Source organism: Halichoerus grypus, chromosome 1, assembly GCF_964656455.1.
Source record: "Halichoerus grypus chromosome 1, mHalGry1.hap1.1, whole genome shotgun sequence".
Lineage (NCBI taxonomy): Eukaryota > Metazoa > Chordata > Mammalia > Carnivora > Phocidae > Halichoerus > Halichoerus grypus.
In genome coordinates this window covers 140,456,577-140,478,763 of record NC_135712.1, presented here as the reverse complement: position 1 = coordinate 140,478,763, position 22,187 = coordinate 140,456,577, and the positions used below count along the sequence as shown (strand labels likewise).

The following is a 22,187-nucleotide window of genomic DNA, read 5'->3' as shown; positions in this document are numbered from 1 at the left end:
GCCCATCTTATGAGAATGACAATGAGATCTGATTAAAGTCAGATCCATGGACTGAAAGTCAAAGCAAAGAAAGGGTTAAGCAAATACATAAGTCCAAAAGCAAACTTTTTTTTTAACTTAAATATATATTTAGTTAGAATGACTAAGTGGAATATCTTTAAATAGAGCAGGGGTGCCTGGCTGGCTCAGTTGGAAGAGCATGTGACTCTTGATTTTGGGGTTATGAGTTCAAGCCTCAAGTTGGGTATAGAGATTACTTAAGAACAGAATCTTTAAAAAAAAAAAAAAATTACTTCCCTGGAAGTCTGTTTCACAACACTGCCTTGTAGTGGTGCAGTTTCCCAGTTTCCCTCCATGTTTTGAGCACAGGGTAATTGAAATTAGTATGAAAATAACTTTCTATGTTATTTCCATTGATGATTTAAAGGGATAAATGGATAATTTTTATATATATATTAACATATATTTCTATGTATTTTAAAAATGCAAATGCACAACAAAACAGTGCAATTGCATTTTAAAATTTAGATTTGGGGTGATGAAAATATTCTCTATTTTGATCAAGGATGGTAGTTACATGAGTGTATACATTTAAGAAAAACTCATGAAACTCTACACTTAAGATCTTCCACCGTGTTTAAATTTTACCTCAATAAAAAAAAATTAAGAAAAAGGTAAGTCAAATGAAAGAAAACTATAGTAACTAACAGTATAGAAAAATAGCAAAATGGTGATAGAATACCTGAATGATTCAAGTTTGGGGAACACTGGCCAATGGAAAGGTGAATGATGCCCACAGAGTAGAATCCAAAAGGAAACTAAATAAGTTTTGAATTCTGCCTGTGACTCTTCCCAAGGGGTTCCTCTGCTTACTATTCTTTTCAGAGATTTCTCTCTGCCTGGGGCTAGAAGCCAGCAGTAGGGTCTATTTTAATATTTATCTCTGGGGAAGGATGCATATAAAGCTAGTGAATCAAGTGAATTTCAGTACATGAGTTCCATATTAATAGCAAGGTTATTAATTAACACAAATATCTAGACATCTAGTCATAAAATGTAAGCAACTTATCCTGCAACAGGGCTAATGAAAATTTCCTGATTATGAAGAATTTTTGCAATAATTTTGGGGAAAAATATTTTTTCATTAGAAAATATAATAGCCTAATTTCCTCATACATAAATGTATAAATCAAGACAGTTATCATTAATTTTGTAACTCAAAGTGTTACAAGTTAAACTCTTGGCAGTAATAAAAGCGAAGTGTTAGGAAAAAAGATACCCATACATACACACATAATTTCTGTATATAAGCCAAAAAAATGAGAAAACATAATGACAAAGAGATCCTTTTCCAATTAGTAACAGTATCTGAAATAGTCTTAATTAGAAATATGTAAAATTCTACATTAAAAAAACTAAAGAGAAATGAATAGAGAGACAGGTTGTGTTTCTACATGGGTGTATTTAATATTATAAACTTATAAATTCTCCCCAAATTAACACATAGATTTTCTACAATACCAATCATCATCTCAACAGAATTTTTCTTGGGACTTCACTATATAATTCTAAAGTTCATTTGTATGTAGTTAAAATGATTTAAATTGTGCCTTTATTGGGGTTTCCAGAGGAAAGGCAAGGTAGGGTAGGGTGAACAGTTCAGGATTGGCTAGTTTGAATAATTCTGGAGGGCTCTGGCCTATAGGAATGGTCTCCAGTTGCCTGGTACTCAATTCTGGGATGATTTAGGGCAATGGAAATAGTGGCTTGGTATTTCAGAGTTTGGTAAGAGTCAGTTGAGGTTGATAAGGGTTTGGGACTGGTTGATTTGCATATGAAAGATGTACCCCTTGCTACCTGTAAGGGGAAGTCCTCCCCAGCCAGAAAGGTTTTTTAAAATGTCAAAATATCATAATATACAGAAAATACATACATACATTATACATATATATACACACACACATATACGTATGCAAAGACACAACACAATTTGAAAAAGTAAAGACAAGAACTATAAAAACAATTTTAAAAAATTATACAAATGAAGGATCACAAATCCACACATTAAAGAAAAGATAAACAATAACTAAGGCAATTTGAAATTTGTTTTAAGACCAGATAGATGAATAGATACAGAAGTAGGTGTTTTGACACATCAAATGTCATATGTTACATGATGAAGATGGCATATTATATATTATAAAGAAGGTAAAAAACAGTAAAGAAGGGAAACATTACTTGCTAGTCAATAAATGGTATTGGAATAGCTGGCAGTGTAGGGAGGACAAATGTCTTTTTCCTCTACCCTTCTATGTTCTCAGTGGGGGCCCCGGTAACAAAAACAGATTAACAAGAGAAAAGCATACAGATTTAGGGGCACCTGGGTGAGTCAGTTGAGTATCCAACTCTTGATTTCAGCTCAGGTTATGACCTCAGGGTCCTGGGATCAACCCCCAACTTGGGCTCCATACTTAGTGGGGGGTTTGCTTGAGGGTTCTCTCTCTCCTTCTCCCTTTGCCCCTCCCCCCTGCTCACACACACTCTCTCTCTCAAATAAGTAAATAAATCTTTTAAAAAAGCAAACAACAACAAGCATACAGATTTATTTAATGTAAGTTTTATGTGACATGGCAGCCTTCATTAAGGACATGAACACCCAAAGAAGCAGTTAAACCTGAGTTTTTAAGCTAGTTTTGAAGAGTAGAAGGTCATGGGAAAATGTGACAGGACATGAAAGGGAAGGAGCTAAGTGTAGGAAACTGTGGAAATGGCAAGGCTTACTCCCTCAGATTCTTCTCAGGCTCCCTCTACCTTCAGAGATAAGAATGCTTCTTTCCTCCCATTGTAAGGATGACATCTTACATGAGGCTCTTATAACCTGCTCCAGGGAAAGTCAGAAAATTCTTCCTGCACCTGCCATATCACAAATTCCTTCAGCTTGAAAAATTCAATATACCAAGATGCCATGTTTGGGGTAGTATGTCCTGAACCCCATCTTAGCAAGATGCATAAAATTTTTATACCCTATCCTTGTATCTCATATAAAAATAAATCCATATTCCCATAATAATAGCTAACATTTGTGAAATGTTTTCTATGTTCTAAGCCCTGTGTTATGTGCTTTACACAAATTGTCAGAGCAATCTTTACACAAATTGTCAGAGTCAGAGTCTTTGCAATATTTCCATTCTTCCCATGTAACAGGAGATTGAGAGCTTACAGAGTTAAGTAGCTAACTTAAGATCACTCTGCTAGTAGGTGACAGAGCCAGGATTCATGCCTCGACAGTCTACCTCTAGATGTTCTTCTTCTTACTCACTCCACTGCATTATTATCTATGAAGAAGTCTATGCTAAGTAATAAGTAAAAAATCTCAGAAATGTAGATGTGACCACATACAAATATTTAACCTCCATATTTCCAGGAAAAAAATAATGGAAAAGCAAGCAATATGCTGGGAAAAGCATATACTGAAATGATGACAAAAAATTAATATTTTCATGACTAGCATATAAAATGTTCATATAAATTTGCAAGCAAATATTAAGAACTCAGACATAGACAATTTATTACCTCAAGTCAAAGAAATGCAAATTAAAACAACAAAGTATGATGTACACTGGTGACAACATCTTTATATGACAACACCTGTCGATGACTGTGGCATATGCATGCACCGCTGCTAAGAGTGAACAACCTGACGTGTTCCTATAGCTGTCCCAGGGATCCTTCTACCAGGAGTTGTCAGAAGGAAACCAAACATGTGGTGGGAAAGGAAGCAATATTCATGGAGATTTTCATCAAAGTGTGACCAACAGCAATAGAAGAAAGATTAAATGAATCACAACATATTTTGTTTTAATGAAAGGGCAGTCTTTCAAAGCATGTCACAAAAGCTCTAAAACCCTAAAAGAAAAAAAAGTTTTACTATGTAAGTACAACAAAAGAACTACTAAAAAGGAAAACGGAGAAAATGTTTGCAGCATATTAACAAAGTATTAACAATCAATAACTAAAGAGAGCACCTACAATTTAATAAAAAAAAAATGAGAGAGAGAAGCCAGCCTATGGAAGAAACAGACAAGAGTATAAATAGGCAGTTTTCAGAAGAAATACAATGTCCAATAAATACATTAATAAATGCTCAACCTTGGGGCGCCTGGGCGGCTCAGTCAGTTAAACATCTGCCTTCAGCTCAGGTTCCCTGATCCTGTGGTCTTGGGAGGGCGCCCTGCTTCTCCCTTTCCTGCTGCTGCCCCTGCTTGTGCATGCTCTCTCTCTCTCAAATAAATAAATAAATAAATAAAATCTTAAAAAAAAAAAAGTGCTTAACCTCTTTAAAATAAAAAAAATAGATAACAGCAAATGAAAATAACAATATTATTGTTATTTTGCATCTCCTTTTAAATATTGGCAAATATGTAAAGATTGGTGATACCTAAAGCTGGCAAGACAGTAGGAAAAGCACTGGTGGGAGTACTCAGATGTAACTGTTTTGAAGAGAATTTGACAATACTTGACTAGAATTTTTAACTTTTATTTTGAAATAATTTTAGATTTACAGAAAGTTGCATATATAGCTCAAAAGAGTTCCCATATATCCTTCACCCAGCCTCCCCTAATGTTAACTTTACACATAATCATAGTACAATTGTCAAAATAGAAATTAACATTGCTACAAAACCATTAACTGAATAAAGACCTAATTCAAATTTCATCAGTTTTCCCATTGATGTTCTTCTTCTGTTTCAGGACTCAAACTAGGATCTCACATTACATTTGGTTGTTATGCTTCCATAGTTTCCCTCAATCTGTAACAATTTTTCAGTCTTTCCTTACATATAACCAGATTTTAAACACACACACTTTACCCCAGCAATTTCACTTATAGGAATTATTCTGCTGAAATTTGTGCACAAATGTACAAAAATGCACAAAGATGCTTATTTTCAGATTTTGAAATAGTGAAATGTTAGAGGTGGGGCAGCAAGAGGGAAGAAAATGACTTGAACTTTCCATTTTACATACTTTTGTAACCCTTGGTATTTTTTCCCTAGCATGTATTATATAAATTTATAATAAAAATAAAACAAATTATAAAGAAAAAAGACTGGTAATGGCTAGAGTTGGCAAGTTAAGGCAGTCTAGACATTCCCTTACACTAGTAACGGGACTGTAAGTGGTACAATAATGTAGGGGGATTTTTTTTGGATGGGAGATGTTTAGCAATTTGGCAAAATTTAGAATGTGCCTACTCTTTGACTCAGCAAGTCCTCTTCTAGCAATTTTTAGTGTAGAAATATTTACAGAAACATTTAAAGAGATTTGTGTACAATGATGTTGCTGCATTTTTATTTATAATTTTGCTAATTCAGAATCAACCTAAATATCCAGGAGAGTGTTCAATAAATGAAGAAACTTCTATAAAAAGATATGCTATGCAAATGGGTTAGATCTGGTAGATCTCTGACTCGAGAAGATGTCCATAATATATTATTGAATGAAAAAGGTAAGGTTTAATTCATTCCATTTATGTTAACAAAGTATATATACTTTATACATATAAATATTATATTTTATTTACTCATAAAAATTTATTTGCACATATAACACATATATTTATACATGCATAAAGTATATAAAATTATTAACAGTGGTTTTTTTTCAGAACTGAAATTATAGTTGGGAAAGAATTACCAAAAACCATTAACTGAATAAAGACCTAATTCTTTATGTCTTCTCTTTTTTGTTTTCTCACAATGCTACTTCACTAATTAAAAAAACTCTTAAAATAAGAACCATAAAACATGAAAAAGTTTTGTATTGTGACATAATACATAAATGAAAACATTAACAGCACATTACTCAATGATTAAAACTATGCAAATAAACATGTATATAGAAATAACTGTAAAGAAATGCATAAAATTAATTAAAAATTTTTAATTGAGGGGATGGATTGTGGATGATTTAAAAAATTCTGTCCTCCAAATATAATGTTATTATATTACTTTGAAAAAATTAAATGATTAAAATGTGGGACTTACTTTTAAAAACAGAATTTTACTTTTTTCTAATAGAACTATGATGCTATTGTAAGTCTGAAAATTTTAAATGATTCTTAAGTCCTTCCTATTTCTTAAAAATTAGAAAAGGAGAAATTAGAAAAGTACTAGGCTTTATTAAACAATCACCTACTAAAATACAGTAAACTCTATGCTATTATAATGGCTTTTCATGTTACCTTTATAACAGTCACATAAGGTAATTATTATGGTTCCCAAATCAGAGATTAATCCAATGAGGCTCAAAGACGTTAACTTGCCAAAGGTCACAGAACTAGCCCTTGAAGGCAGATCTGGCTCATTCATAAGTTTCTATTCTTTCCACCACAATATGCTGTTTCCTGAATATTTGTTTTTATATTCAAACATCTTTCAGAATCTGTAATAGGCAACACCATCAGCTACTCCACCCATTTCCTGATACACTACTATTTTTATTCTTTCATTTCTTTATTTCTAGGGCCAACTGACCCAGATATTCACTCTGGTCTGCACAAGTCCTTTGACATTCTGAAATTACTTACTGAGCTGTTATAAATATTTCATGGAATATTAGAGCAGAAAGGGACTTAGAGACAATCTAGACCTTCCCCTTCTTTTTTTTCAAGTGGGACTCAGAGATTAGTGAGGCTTACTCTAATTCTCTTTCATTCAGACTGCTCCACTGGGCAGAGCGGTGGTCAGGTGAAAAGGTGTGTGTGCCTAATACTATTCCCCTCTATCTGAACGGGTAGCCACATGCGGCTGAAGAGCTCAAAGAAGGAGCCTATGGGAATGGCAGAGGCGTTTAGATAGAGCTCTCCTACTTGACCCAAGAAGCACCGTTCCTAGTAGGCACTTAGCAATGGTATTCAAGGTGGCAACATTCTTACATCTTGGTTCAAAGAGGCAGCAGCACCTGCCAGTGCAGCTCAGCACAGGCCAACACAGAACTCGGACAACTTATTCCTCAAGGTCCTCTCATGATTCAAGGGAGGCAGGTGACACTGTGGTTACCTTTGATCTATCAAGCCCATTTGGGGAATTTATCCTATAAAAATAATGGCATCAGTATTTAAAGATATATGTACAAGGAAGTTTATGAAAGCACTGCATGTAGCAGTTATCAAACCATACCCGTGACTTGAAAACTCCCACACGTTGATTGACTAACTGTGATGTATCTGCTACGGTAGGCTCTGCAGAAGGTTAAAAACAGATCTGTATCTGTTAGCCTTAAGTAGTGAAATCTATAGAATAACATATAATCAGATCTCGTTGTTGTAAAAACAAGACAATCACAAAACACTTATACACAATACATATACACATTTGTTTACATAAATATAAATAAATAGACTGTTGACATTTGCAACCCAGGATAAGGAGCTGTACAGCCAACTACCTTACTTTTTTATCATTCATCTCTGTATTGAATTTTTGGCAGTGGTGAACATCCCTATACCTATTTTCTTCATTCACAAACCAAAGACAACCCTGACTCTCTCACATAATTGTTGTTGATTCAAATGAAGTAACATAGGTGTATGTCTAGCCTTAGCAGGCACTTAATACATATTATTATTATTTTTTATTGTTATTATTACCTTTTGCTTTCACACCAACAGCTTCTTCTTGTCCACATACAGAGTTTTATATAAAACAGTTCCATCTTTAAAAAATACTATCTTCAGGGGAGCCTGGGGGCTCAGTCAGTTAAGCTTCTGACTCTTGGTTTCAGCTCAGGTCATGATCTCAGGGTTGTGAGACTGAGCCCCACATCAGGCTCCGAGCTCAGCATGGAGTCTGCTCAGGATTCTCTCTTTCCCTCTCCCTCTGCCCCTCTGCCTGCTCGCACTCTCTCTCTAAAATAAATAAAATCTTTAAAATAAATAAGTAAATAAATAAAATCTTAAAAAACATAGTATCTTCAATATCCATAGATCCAAAATGTATAGAAAAATAAAAACTGCTTTATTAGGTGAAATTAACACTCAAACTCTAATACGACTAGCCTGTTAATACTTTAATAAAAACTAAGGAAAACTAATATTAAATAAAAGTACCTAAGGAGCACTGTGTGGCTACCGTGAATTCCTTGACTTCTCTAACTATAAATGATCTCCTTTGTAAGGTGATGATGACAATGTCTGCTATGCCTTCTTCCCAAGGGTCTGAAGTGAAAGACAATGTTTATGGAAATGCTTTGTAATCTGAAAGCGCTATATTGATGAAGAGTCGTTTTAAAGCTAGGATTGTGCCTGTTCATAAGGATGAAGTTCACGATTATTTAAGAGTCAAATATACAAAGTGATTCAGATACTTAAAAAGATACTAAAAAGTGATTTGGTATCTCAAAGATCGTAAAGGGATTTAAAAAGCAAAGAAGTGTTAAAAGAAGCTGTGGTATTATGGACCATCAGAACTGCAATCCTACTCTGGCCTTGCCTCTCTTGTTAGTCACTTAATACCCCTGGGAGCAGCTTCTTTGTAAGAACAATTATGGTAATACCTATTTCCCACTGGTGTTGTAGGGGTCAAATGAGGCAATCTATCTTAGTGCTTCTCAGCTCTATCAGACCTAGCCACTCCCTTTTATAAGAAGCATTTTGAAACGTACCATTCTCTATTCTTAAATGAAAGTCTTAGACCACTAACTGTAACCCCAATATGTAGACTGGTCCAGATAGAAGCTGTATTCTCCTCCTTCCCTTTGCCACTGGGTGTGGCCATATTACTAAATTTTGCCAATGGGATGTCAGAGAAATGACATGTGCAGCTTCAAGTTCATGTTTTCTTGTTCACCTAATTGTTTGCACTCCTTTTCCACTTTACCTCTTTTCATGGGCCAGAATGTAGATGTGATAATGCAATCACCTTTTGACCATATTGATTAGGACCAACCTGGAGGTTGGCATAACAATAAAACAGAAAAAACTTGGGAGTCTAAATGATCTTGTGGGGCAAAGCCTCTTCCAACCCTGGATCATTGGCCCACATTTGGTCAGGTATACAATAAAGAGACAGATAAACTTCTGTCTTGTATGACTCCCTGTAATTTGGAGTCTCCTTGTTACAGCAATTGTAGCCTGTAACATAATTAATATATCTGACTACATGAATAATTTCAAAATACTATAACTGTAATATAAAAGAGAAATAAAATATATTTATAATAAAATAAAAATGCATTTCTGTATGTGTATGCTTGAGAACAACTACATTTGAAGACATAATCAGTAAGATAAATGCCAGTCATCCTTATCATGAATAAATAAGTTTGGATAAAGTCAACTGTACTGGTCTATAGAAAAATGTACCAACAGAAGTAGTGGTGGACGTAAGAACAGAAACTACTTTTTTTTTTTTTTTTACTTATAACTTTATTGTAGACATACTTCACTCATGCTTTTTTTAAAAATATTTTATTTATTTACTTAAGAGAGAGAACGAGAGAGCGCATGAGTGGGGGAGGAGGGGCATAGGGAGAGGGAAAAGCAGACTCCCTGCTGAGCAGGGAGCCCAATGCAGTGCTCTATCCCAGGACCTTGGGATCATGACCTGAGCTGAAGGCAGGCACTTAACCAACTGAGCCACCCAGGTCCCCCATACTTCATTCATTCTTTTATTATTCTTATTAATTTACATATCTGACTTCAAGACTGTAGGAAAGTATCTGCATTTCCTTTTTTTATTTATTTAAGTTTTAGGTAGTTAACATACAGTGCAATATTGGTTTCAGGAGTAGAATTCAGTGATTCATCACTTACATACAACACCCAGTACTCATCATAACAAGTGCCCTCCTAATACCCTTCACCCATCTAGCCCATCCCACACCCACCTCCCTCCATCAACCCTCGGTTTGTTTTCTATCATTAAGAGTCTTCTATTGCTTGATTCCCTCTCTCCTTTTTTTCTTTTCCCCTTCCCATATGTTTATCTGTTTTCTTTCTTAAATTCCACATATGAGTGAGATCATTCTGAAATACGGCTTTTTGTCTAACATGTTATACTTCAGTATTATTTGAGTATAAACATATTTCAATATATATGTGTATATATATATATATATATACAATAATATAACATATATGCATGCCACATCTTCTTCATTCATTCATCAGTTGATGGATATTTGGACTCCTCCATAGTTTGGCTATTGTTGATAATGCTGCCATAAACATCAGGGTGCATGTATTCCTTTGAGTCTATATTTTTGTATCATTTGGGTAAATACCTAGCAGTGCAATTGCTGGATGGTAGGGTAGTTCTATTTTTAACATTTTGAGGAATCACCATACTGTTATCTAGAGTGGTTCCACCAGTTTGCATTCCCAACAAGAGAAGAAACAACAGGTGTTGGCAAGGATGTGAAACTACTTTTAAGTTAAGCAGTAACAGATCAGACATTTTATATAATGAAAGAAAAGAAACTAATCTTAATTGAAAGAGAGATAATATTCCAAAATAAATTATAGATTGCCCAAGCATAGAAAATGAGAAGTATTATATTCTCCCAAATGAGTTTGGCAAAATAATTCCCTATAGGGGAAATAATTCTCCGTGTGCTATGACATGAGATGACCTAGTAACCAGATATCACAGAAATCCCACAACACATCAGGGTCACATTCAGTCTCTAGTACTTGAAAATAATTTGACCATAACTTTTAATACGTGAGGAAGAATGTCTTTTTTTTTTTAAGATTTTATTTATTTATTTAGAGAGAGACAGGAAAGAGAGAGTGCAAGTGGGAAGAGGGGCAGAGGGAGAGAGAGAGAATCTCAAGCAGATTCCATGTTGAGTGTGGAGGCTGACGCGGGGCTCAACCTCACCACCCTGAGATCATGACTTGAGCTGAAATCAAGAGTTGGACACCCAATCAACTGAGCCACCCAGGTGCCCCGAGGAAGACTACCTTGATAATCTTGATAATAAATTACAAAAAGAAGCAATTTATTACATAAGATGTAATAAAGAATTTTAAGGTAGACTTTGGGGACAGTATCAAAGTAAGATTGGAAAACAACAGACTATCTAAAAATAATTTCAATCTGTAATATTTGTAACAGATTTCTTAGCATTATTCTAAAGTTTTACAAATATATAAAGGGTAGCAATACTATGAAATATTTCTAAATGTTTATTTTTTGAAATTCAAAGAGATCAGTACATTTATCTGTCAATTTAGTAATATTTGATTTTAAGACTGTTAAAAGGCATCTCAGATTTCTTGTTTCAGATTTGTAAATGTTTTCCATGGTATCTCAGTAATTGCACTTCTACTCTTTACAGCTAAATATGTAGTTAAATATGTTCCAATATGTTGAATAGAAAATAAGTAAATTATTCAATAATTTCGAGAACAGTGTGTTTATTCCATTTCAGTTTCCTGCTCTATAATAAGGCTTCTAAATTCCTTGGCTTTTTGTCTAACATGTTATACTTCAGTATTATTTTGTATTAAATCACTACACAATTAACAGTTGACCCTTGAACAACACAGGTTTGAACTGCACAGATCCACTTACACACAGATTTTTTACAGTACAGTATTGTATATGTATATTCTCTTCCTTATGATTTTAACATTTCTTTTTCTTTAGCTTACTTTATTGTAAGAATATAGTATATAATACATATAACATACAAAATATGTGTTAATTGTTTATGTTTTTATTACGGCTTTCAGTTGACAATAGGTTATTAGTAGTTAAGTTGTCGGGGAGTCAAATGTTATACATGGGCTTTTGACGGCAGCAGTCAGCGCTCCAACCCTGTGTTGTTCAAGGGTCAACTGTATATTTATAGTTTGTTGAGTCTAGCAGCACATTCAAAAGTCATGCCAAATGCATGACTTTTTGTGATACAGTTTTGTTCCATGCATTGCAAGATAGCTAGTTTCCTTACCTTTGCTCAACAAAAAGCCCTGTATTCCCCCAAACCCCTGTAGCCCAAGACACTTCTACAATTCCTAACACATTCCAAGACACATAGGGAAGTGTCTCTCAAATTATCTGTGTTAAAGGATCAGTTTTTCCCCCAGTATGCCCAAGATCTATACTTCTATACAATTAAAAATAAGTTACTAGGAAAAAAGTGAAATAGAAAATAAATACAAAATATAAGTTCCATTTTATCATTACACTCAACAGACAAAAATGACTCTGTTGAATTACTATACAAGCTTCTAAATGGCTCCTGCCATTTTTTGCTCTTATCTCATTGCAGACCAATAATAAATAGTTCACAGACTAGCTCTGGTCCACGGACCACACTTTAAATAGCACTGTCCTAGACACAGTAGTACCATATCCATTGAGAATCACTGGTAAAAATAAAGCAATATATAGAAATGTTAGTTATTATCTTTATCTTTTTTGATTCTAAATATCCTTTAGCAGAGACTAAAATAAACAATTCCACCCACATTAACAATCGTGCACTAGCCCACACGTTCCTGTCTAAATGGTCAGACATACACGTAAGTACTATTTCCTTTCCTTTTAAGAGGCAACCTTGTCTTCTATGATATGGAATTCCTCTCTGCAAAGGTGCAACAACATTATTTAGCCAGTGAAAAGTACAGATTACTTTTACGAGTCAAAAAGCAAAAGAGTAAAACAAAATCAGATTTTAAAAGGACTCATGATAAAAATAAATAAATAATACAAAAATAAAAGGACTCATGATATATACATAATCAGAATACAAAAATGATGCTTACCTTGTTGCCTGTCCATCTGTAGGTTTGTGACCAACATTTTTTCTGTTCTGCCAGGTTACATTCAACCTTCCCTGGGCCCACCCTGCACCAACCCCACCATTCAACACAGGAAATACTAGAGGGATAGGCTCTCCTTTCAATCACAATTCTTTTTCTTATGACATCAATATATTATTTGTCTAAAAGAATTTGATTTAAGCATTGGGTCTTTCTCTTTTTAAGTACTGTCCTGTTAAGAATACTGTCACTTGAGGAGAATGTCAAGGTTCATCCTATCCCAATCATAGTTTTGACAATAAGTAGTTAAACATCTCCCTACATACAATACACAGAATGACATGTTAAATTTTTAAAATTCTTTTAAAATGCTATTGACTTTACAAATTTTATTTAAAAAAATCTAGGTTTAGATTGATATAAATGGCTGATCTTATTCTCAACTTCAAGGTAAAGTCCATATTAAGCTGTGGATTTTAATTATTTAAATTTTCCACGAGATTGCACACATTCCAATAACATGGTACACAAAAAATATTTTAGTATATGAGAGTTTGTATGTGAAATACAATGTAAATAAAAGCAATTGCTAACTTGTTAACTTTAAATTTTTCTACTGTTCTAATTTCTAATAATTCTATAACACTGATATAAGTAGTCATAAATACTAAATTTCTAGTGTCAACCTGAGAAAGGAAACATACTCAACCAACATTTAGAAGAAAAAACTCATTATATGTCATTTTGCTTTTAAATATTAATTCAATTTTCTTTTAAAAATAGCTTTAATCAAATGGAATTTGAAGTCTGCATATTTTATATAATGAAACATGATCTTACCCTTTTCTTGGCTACCACAGCAACTTTGCCATCTGCCTTGGATTTATCTGTAAGATAATGAAGTATGGCTGTTTCAAAAAAATGCCTACACTCCTGTTTAAATAAGTGCAACGTTATACAGTTAGAATTTTCTACTTTTCTCATACTGTAATATGTGTTTTTAATGGTTCTTTGATCAAAATGCTAACAAACTCAACTTCCCAGAGTAGAACAAAATAATCCAAAAGTAATAGCATTAGGGATTCATATACTTATTTGACAAACCTCCTCCCTTAAATCTAATTAGGTAGATGTTCTCGAGTTAGAATCTAGTGTATCTTATTCTAGGTTCTGGTCAGCTTATGTACTCTCAAGTATATGGGATCTGGAATGAAATCCCAGCAATCTCTACTTGAACATCCACTCCATGCCAGACATGGGATAAAGACTTCACATAGACAATATCTTATTTAAACTTCATGATAATCTTGCAAAGTATGTAGTCCATCACCATTTCACAGCCAAGAAAGTTGAGGCTAAGTACCATGCCTGAGGCCATGCAGTGGGGCCAGACCCATCTGACGGCAAGTCTCTAATCTTTATGTCTGCTGCCTCCATGTGGGATCCCTATGTAACACTCAACAAAAAAGAGGACTACAACCAAATAGAATACAGAAAATTATTTTAAGATTTTATTTTGATATATGCAAACCTGTGTGTGAATTAGTAAAAATTACTGGCAATAACAATTAATAATTGGATTTTTATGGGTTCAATGTTGAATCCCAATTACATGAATTGTACATAAATATTTACTCATACATTTGTTTTATTAACCTTAATATTATGGTAATGAAAAACGAATAGAGCTATGGACATTAGTATTAAGGTTTTAGGATTACATTTAACGTTAAAGAAGAACACATAGAAATTAAATTTATCGGGGCGCCTGGGTGGCTCAGTCGTTAAGCCTCTGCCTTCGGCTCAGGTCATGATCCCAGGGTCCTGGGATCGAGCCCCGCATCAGGCTCCCTGCTCCATGGGAAGCCTGCTTCTCCCTCTCCCTCTCCCACTCCCCCTGCTTGTGTTCCTTCTCTCTCTGTCTCTCTCTCTGTCAAATAAATAAATAAAATTTAAAAAAAAAGAAAAAAAATTAAATTTATCAATATAGGACTATAATTCACAATGAACATGTAAAACTAACAAAAAGAATAAATATCCATGAATATAAGAGTATATAAATGCTTGCTATCTAAAAGCAAACTTTGCAGTAAGAAACAAATTATTGGCATAAAACACAGAAATCCAGAAGCAGGTTATTATATTTATACTTATAACTAGCTGGCCACATGTAAATTGCCCTCTTTCCTATGTTCAGCTGTGTGCTTGGAATAATCCCTTCTTCTGGAATACGCTTTTTCTTCCCACTGATGAATTTACAAGACCATTCACCATCACAAGATGATTCCTCCACCTAGGAGAAATAACCATCTCTGTTGCAAAACCACAGCATCCCAGGACACAGAACTTTCCTCCTTGTATTATGGTTACTTCTATATATGTCTAAGCACTCTGCAAAACTAGAATGTGCCTTAAAGACAGGGACCATGTTTTATATAAAGTAGGTGCTCAATATTCTTTTTATAATTAAAAATGTACATGTATTTTAGTCAAAATCTTATATGGATCTGAAATATACATTTTACTTGAACAAACTAATATAATTTATTGGTTAAAATACATATAATGTTTACATGGTATAAGTTACTATACTAGACAGTGTAAGGTAGAAAACACTGTATATGTTCTCAGGCCTTTAGTTTCTTTATTGATAAACCAGGAGTAATTAATTATTATCTTATTGGTATATTATGAGATTCAAATAATAGAATTTATATAAAGTTCCTAAAACAATGTCTGGTAGCTAATAGATTATCAACAATATTCTCTTTCATTTTAGCTAATAAAGACATTCTAGGGGTGTGTGTATGTGTGTTTGCGTGTGAGAGAGAGAGACAGAGAGAGAGAGAGAGCGCTAATCTTTGGAATACTAGCGAAAATAGTTTAGTGATGACACATTTTACTACTGTATCATCTTGTTAAGTGATTCTATCATTCTCCCATTTAAATAATTTGTTTTAGTCTTTTTAACATAGTTGGAAATAAACTGATAAGTAATGATAAAAGAGCAAAGATTATTGAAATTCCATAATTATTTCAAATTTCTAAAAGGGCCCTGATGATAATTACAAGATAGAATAAATTCTATTGTATCTAAAATTTTTTTCTCTTTTCTCTTTTGAAAATCGCTAATAACAATAAAAGCCATGATGAAATATCAACCTGTACCCATAGTTAAAACTGCACAAAAAGGAAACTCAAAAACTAAAACTGGATCCAATGGACCCTGATCATATACTGAGAGTTAATAAAAAAAGAATACAAATTCGCCTCGACATATACACCATTCTTATGTAAAATTTCCAGTAGGGAGACAATTGCGAACAGAAATAGCCAAACTGCTATTCAAGGAACTTTTTATGTTGAAAAGTTGCACAACCTGGTGCAACATAGAAGTGTTTTGGGGAGTATCAACAACGACTCTGATTTTCAAAGGGATTTGCCAAAGGGAGAAAGTCTGATGTAATGCTGAGAAACATTACAATCATTAGCAATTTTTCTATTAATAACAGTAAATCCATGTTCAACTTCAACATTAAACACTTTCTAAGAGCTGAATTTTCCCTAGTGAGAAAAGTTTAATTTCCTCCCTTCAGAAATCTCTGCATGTAGGGACCCTCACACAGAGTGAAAAGCAGTTAACAGGAAATGTAGATTTGGATAATTAAAAGGGCCTTTACTCCACTTCCGGGCTATATCCACATCATAGTTTTAAAGTGCAAAGGAGGAGTGGCAGGTAGAAAATGAAAATGTTCCAAGTCAATAGAGGTGGTTATGCCTCATGACTCATAACAGATGTTAAAAATTTTTTATTTATAAGCATATTAGAGAGGAGTACAAATATTAACATAAATCAATGGCTTCTTTTTAAAAAAAATATATATTTTTAAAGCCCGTCCATTTATGGCCTCAGAAAATCTGTCAGTCTATGCTTCTTTAGAAATGACAGCTGAAAGAAAGCATTTTCTTAAAAAGGTAGAGGATAGGTCCAGTTTCCTATCTGGCATGTAAAGAGCTTAGAAGTCACATTCCATCCTCACAACAAATAAAAAGCTGAACAAATTGAAAATCAATAACTCTTCTTAGATCCCTTAGAGAAGTGAGGTCACAGGGCAAACCACTGCCCCCAAATTTGGAGAGACAGGTGAATACAAAGAATCACAACTTAATGGAGCAGAAACCTTCACAGGAACTAGCGCTGGGGTAGGAACACCTGAACTGTAATTGATGAATTGCTGGAGCCTCAATGTGAACAAGCTGAGAGAGAGAAATTCTAGGGGGACCCAGTCATGCAGGAGGCAAGCACACTTTTGTGAGTTTACCTACACGAGCTCTATCAGGTTCTCACAGTGAAGACTGGAGAAAAATACCTTTGTGCTTCCTCAGTGGAGAAAAAAAAAGTAACCATTTTGAAATATGCCAGGGCATTCAGTTCTTAGCAGTTTGCCCTCAAGATAAACTATTTTACCAGAGCCTCACCTATTGTGGTTTTTCAGAGCCTAACCAATTAGCGGGAAGGGAACAAATCTAGCCTGCTGGAATCTTCCATGTGGGGGAAGGGAAATATCCAACTCTAGCTCCCCTTTAGCCATCATGTACCATGTGAGGGGGTGAAAAGAATGAGAAGCACTTGTGCAACTCAAAGCCCAGGACTGAGACCTAAGCATAGAGCTGTAGACTGCCCTCCCTAGCCCCACATGCCTTACCACTACACTACTAAAGGCCTATTTACCACAGTTTCTTTTACCTGGTACATCATGTTTGCCTTTCCGCAAAAAATTACAAGGCATACTAAAAGGCAAAAACAATTTGAAGTGACAGAGTAAGCATCAAAAACAGACCTATATATGTCAGAGATGTTGGATGATCAGACTGTGAATTTAAAACAACTATGTTGAATATACTAAGGCTCTAGTGTTAAAAGTAGGCAACATTCAGGAACAAATGGGTACTGGAAGCAGAGAGATGGAAATTTTTTTTTTTAAAGATTTTATTTATTTATTTGAGAGAGAGAGCTTGAGCACAAGTGGGGTGGGGAGCAGAGGTGGAAAGACAGGGAGAAGCAGCCTCCCCATTGAACAGGGAGCCCAATGCGGGGCTCTATTTCAGGACCCTGAGACCATGACCCAAGCCAAAGGCAGACGCTTAACTGACTGAGCCACCCAGGTGCCCCAGAGAGATAGAAATTCTAAGAAATAATAATAAAAAAAGAAATGCTGGAGTTTAAAAATGCTGTAACAGAAATGAAAAATACCTTTGATAGTTTCATCAGTAGACTGGACACAGCTGAGGAAAGAATCTGTGTGCTTGACGATGTATTAATAGAAACTTCTAAAACTGAAAAGCAAAGAGAAAAAAAGACTGGAAAAAAAAGAACAGAATATTCAAGATCTATGGGAAATCCACAAAAGTATAATATATGTGTAATGGAAATACAAGAAGGAGAAGAAATAGAGAAAGGAACGGAGAGATATTTGAAGCAATAATGACTGAGACATTCCCCCAAATGAATGTCAGACACCAAATCAAGATCCAGGAAGTCCAGAGAACAATAAGCAGGACAAAAGCTAAAGACAGAAAATCAAAGATAAAGTAAAATTGTTGAAAGAAGCCTGGTGATAGGAGGTGCCTTATCAATAAAGGAGCAAAGACAAGAATTTCATTCAATTCCGCTCAGAAACCATGCAAGCAAGAGGAGAGTGGAGTGAAATAATTAGTGGTAAGAGAAAAAACACCAAATTACAATTCTGTCCTTCAAAATAAAGGGTTATATACTTGAGAGAATTGGAGAAATTGATTTGTTACCAGTAGACATACATTGCAAGAAATGTTAAAAGAGAAGGAAAATGATGTAGAACAGAAACTTGGATTGACATAAAGAAAGGAAGAGCATCAGAGAATGGCTAAGTGAAGGTAAAATATAAACTTTAAATTGTCTTATTCTTTAACTGAAAACAATTTGTTCAAAATAATAATAGCAACAATATGTTCAATTTAGGAAAACCATTTTCCTAAAACTTTTTTCCCTAAAAAAAGTTAAAAAGAAAGCATAATTGATATGCTAAGAGAGGAAATAAAATCACATAAAATACTCAATTAAAACCAAAAAGGTGGAGAAAAAAACCCACAAAAAGTGAGGTGACTAGGTGGCTCAGTCGGTTAAGTATCTGACTCTTGATTTTGGCTCAGGTCATGATCCCTGGGTTGTGATATCAGGCTCCATGCTTAAGATTCTCTCTTTCCCTCTCCCTCTGCCTCTCCACCCCTGTCTCTCTCTCCCTCTCTAAACAAACAAACAAACAAACAAAAACACAAAAGGCAGAAAAAGTGAAAGAAAAAGGAACAAAGAAAAAGGAAAACAGAAAACAGTAACACATATGGTAGCTATTAATCCAACTCTATCAATAACCACTTTAAATTTCAATGGTCTAAATATACCAATTAAAAAACAAAGACTGTCAGAGTGGAGTGATTATATGCTGTCTAAAAAAAACAGAACAAAACTCAGTTTAAAATATAAAGATACATAGGGGCACCTGGGTGGCTCAGATGGTTGGGCGTCTGCCTTCGGCTCAGGTCATGATCCCAGGGTCCTGGGATCAGGCCCAAATCGGGCTCCTGGCTCAGCGGGGACCTTGCTTCTCCCTGTCCGTCTCCCCCTGCTCATGCTCTCTCTCTCTCTCTCTCTCTCTGTATCTCTGTGTCTCAATGAATAAATAAAATCTTAAAAAATATATATATATAAAGACACATAGAGGTTAAAAGTAAAAAGATACAGAAGGATATACCATGTTAACACCAATCAAAATAAAGCTATTTTAATAGGAGTAGCTACATTAATTTCTTTTTTTTCACATAAAGAATCATTTTAATAGGTGTGTTAAATATGAAGTTATTGTCAAATATTAAGTTACATCTTACTAAGATATACAATTTCTGCATTTTCTGCTTTGTCATTTGATTTCTTAATGAACAGACCAACAAGAATCTTTGTATTAGGAGTAGCTACATTAATTTCAGACAGAGCTGGCTTCAGAGCAAGGAAAGTTATCAGGGATAAAGAGGAGCATTAGCTAATAACAAAGTCATCATTACTCCAGGAAGACATAATGATTATTAATACGAATGTGTCTAACAACACAGTGTCAAGGCATGTAACACAAAAATTGACAGAACTCAAGGAGAAATAGATGAACTCACTATTATAATTGGAAACTTCAGCAGAAATGAACAGGTCCAGCAAGCAGAAAATCACTAATGACATGAAGTAGTTCCCCTGTATCTGTGGGGGATATGTTCCAAGACCCCCAGTGGATGCCTGAAACCATGGATAGTAATAAACCCCTATATGTACTGTTTTCCCTGTATATATATAGTTATGATAAAGTTTAATCTACAAATTAGGCAGAGTAAGAGATTAACAATAACTAATGAAAAGAACAATTATAACAATATACTGTAACAAAAGTTATGTGAATGTGGTCCCTTACTCTCTCAAAATATCTTATTATACTATACTCATCCTTCTTGTTAAGATGTGACATAAAATGCCTACATGATGAGATGAAGTGAGGCGAATGACACGAGCATTGTGACATAGAATTAGATACTATTGACCTTCCAACAATACATCAAAGGAGGATCATCTGCTTCCAGACCATGGCTGACCACGAATAACTGAAGCCATGGAAAGCAAAAGTGCAGATAAAAGGAAACTACTGTAGTTGAACTCAACACCATGAATCAAATGAATATAATCTACATCTATAGACTACTTCATCCAGCAACAGCAGAATATACATTCTTCTCATGCTCATTTGGAACATTTACCAAGATAGACTATGTTCTGGGCCATAAAATATACCCTAACTCATTTTTAAAAATAGATATCATATAATAGTTTGCTCTCAGACCACAGTAGAATTAAACTAGAATTGAAAAACTGAGATAACTAGAAAACCCCCAAATACTTGGAGATTAAACAACGCATTCCTAAATAACATATAGGTCAAAGAAGAAATCTTAAGAGAAAATTTAAAATATTTTGAACTAAATGAAAATGAAAATACAATTTATCAAAATTTGTAAGACACAGTGAAAGCAGCACTTAGAGGGGAATTTATAAATGCAAATATTATGAAAGAACAAAGACCTAAAATCAATAAGCTAAGTTTCCATCTTAGGAAACTAGAAAAGGAAAAGCAAGTTAAATATGAAGTAAACACAAGAAATAAAAATTCGAGCAGAAATCATTAAAATAAAAAACAGGAAATTAATAGAGGAAATAAAACCAAAAACTGTTTCTTTAAAAAGATCAATAAAATCAAGAAGACTCTAGCCAGTCTGAGGTAAAAAGAGAGAAAACTATCAAAAATGAAAGAGAGGGCATCATTACAGATCCCAAGATATTAAAAGGATAATAAGAAATTCTGTGAATAACTATGCCCACAAATCTGATACCCTAGATGAAATGGACCAATTCCTTAAAAGACACAATCTGCCAAAAGTCACACAAGAATAAACAATTTATATCTTTTTATAAAATTGAATCAATATAATAACCTTCCAAAACAGAAAGCATGAAGCCCAGATAGGTTCATTGGTGATTTCTATCAAACATTTAAGGAACAAACTATACCAATTCTCTATAAACTCTTCCAGAAGATAGAAGCAGAGGGAATACTTCCTAATTCATTCACCCAAGCCAGTATACCAAAACCACATAAAGACAGTACAAGAAAACTACAGACCAATTTCTCTCATGAATATAGATGCAAAAATCCTCAATAAAATATTACAAATTAAATCCAACAATGTATAAAAAGAATTACATACCATAAACAAGTGAGATTTATCTGAGGTATACAAGGCTGATTCAATATTCAAAATCAATTAATGTAATCTGTGACATCAACAGGTTAAAAAAGTCAGATGATCAGATCAATAGATGCACATAAAGCACTTGACAAAATCCAACACCCATTCATGATAAAAACTCTCAGCAAACTAGGAATAGAGGGAAATTTCCTCAATTTGATAAGGAGAATCTACAAAAATCCTACAGCTAACATCATACTTAATGGTGAGAAACTCAAAGCTTTCCCACTAAGACTAGGAATAAGTCAAAGATGTTCCCACCTCACCACTCTTTTCAATTTTGTGCTGAAACGCCTAGCTAATGCAATAAGAAAAAAAAAAAAAAAAGGAAATGAAAGGTATAGATTGAGAAGAAACAAAACTGTGATGACATGATTATCTATGTAGAAAATCCAAAAAAGAATTAAAAAAATACTCCTGGAACAAATAAGTGATTATAGCAAGGTTGCAGGGCACAAGGTTAACACACAAAAGTCAATCACTTTCCTATTTACCAGCAATGAAAAAGTAGGATTTGAAATTAAAGACACATTACCAT

General features: G+C 34.2%; 1 protein-coding gene across 7 annotated transcripts in view; it reads right to left on the bottom strand.

Moving 5' to 3' along the window:
- The window catches only part of ZCWPW2 (zinc finger CW-type and PWWP domain containing 2), a 136,626-nt gene that overhangs the window by 19,136 nt on the left and 95,303 nt on the right, over nt 1–22,187 (bottom strand). For 6 of the 7 annotated variants that reach the window (XM_078072610.1, XM_078072600.1, XM_036093025.2 and 3 more), the window contains one exon: nt 13,613–13,659. The exons of the other annotated variant lie outside the window; for it this stretch is intronic. In XM_078072610.1, the coding sequence (XP_077928736.1) occupies nt 13,613–13,659 (47 nt within the window). The remainder of the gene's footprint in view (nt 1–13,612; nt 13,660–22,187) is intronic. 7 annotated transcript variants of the gene reach the window in all.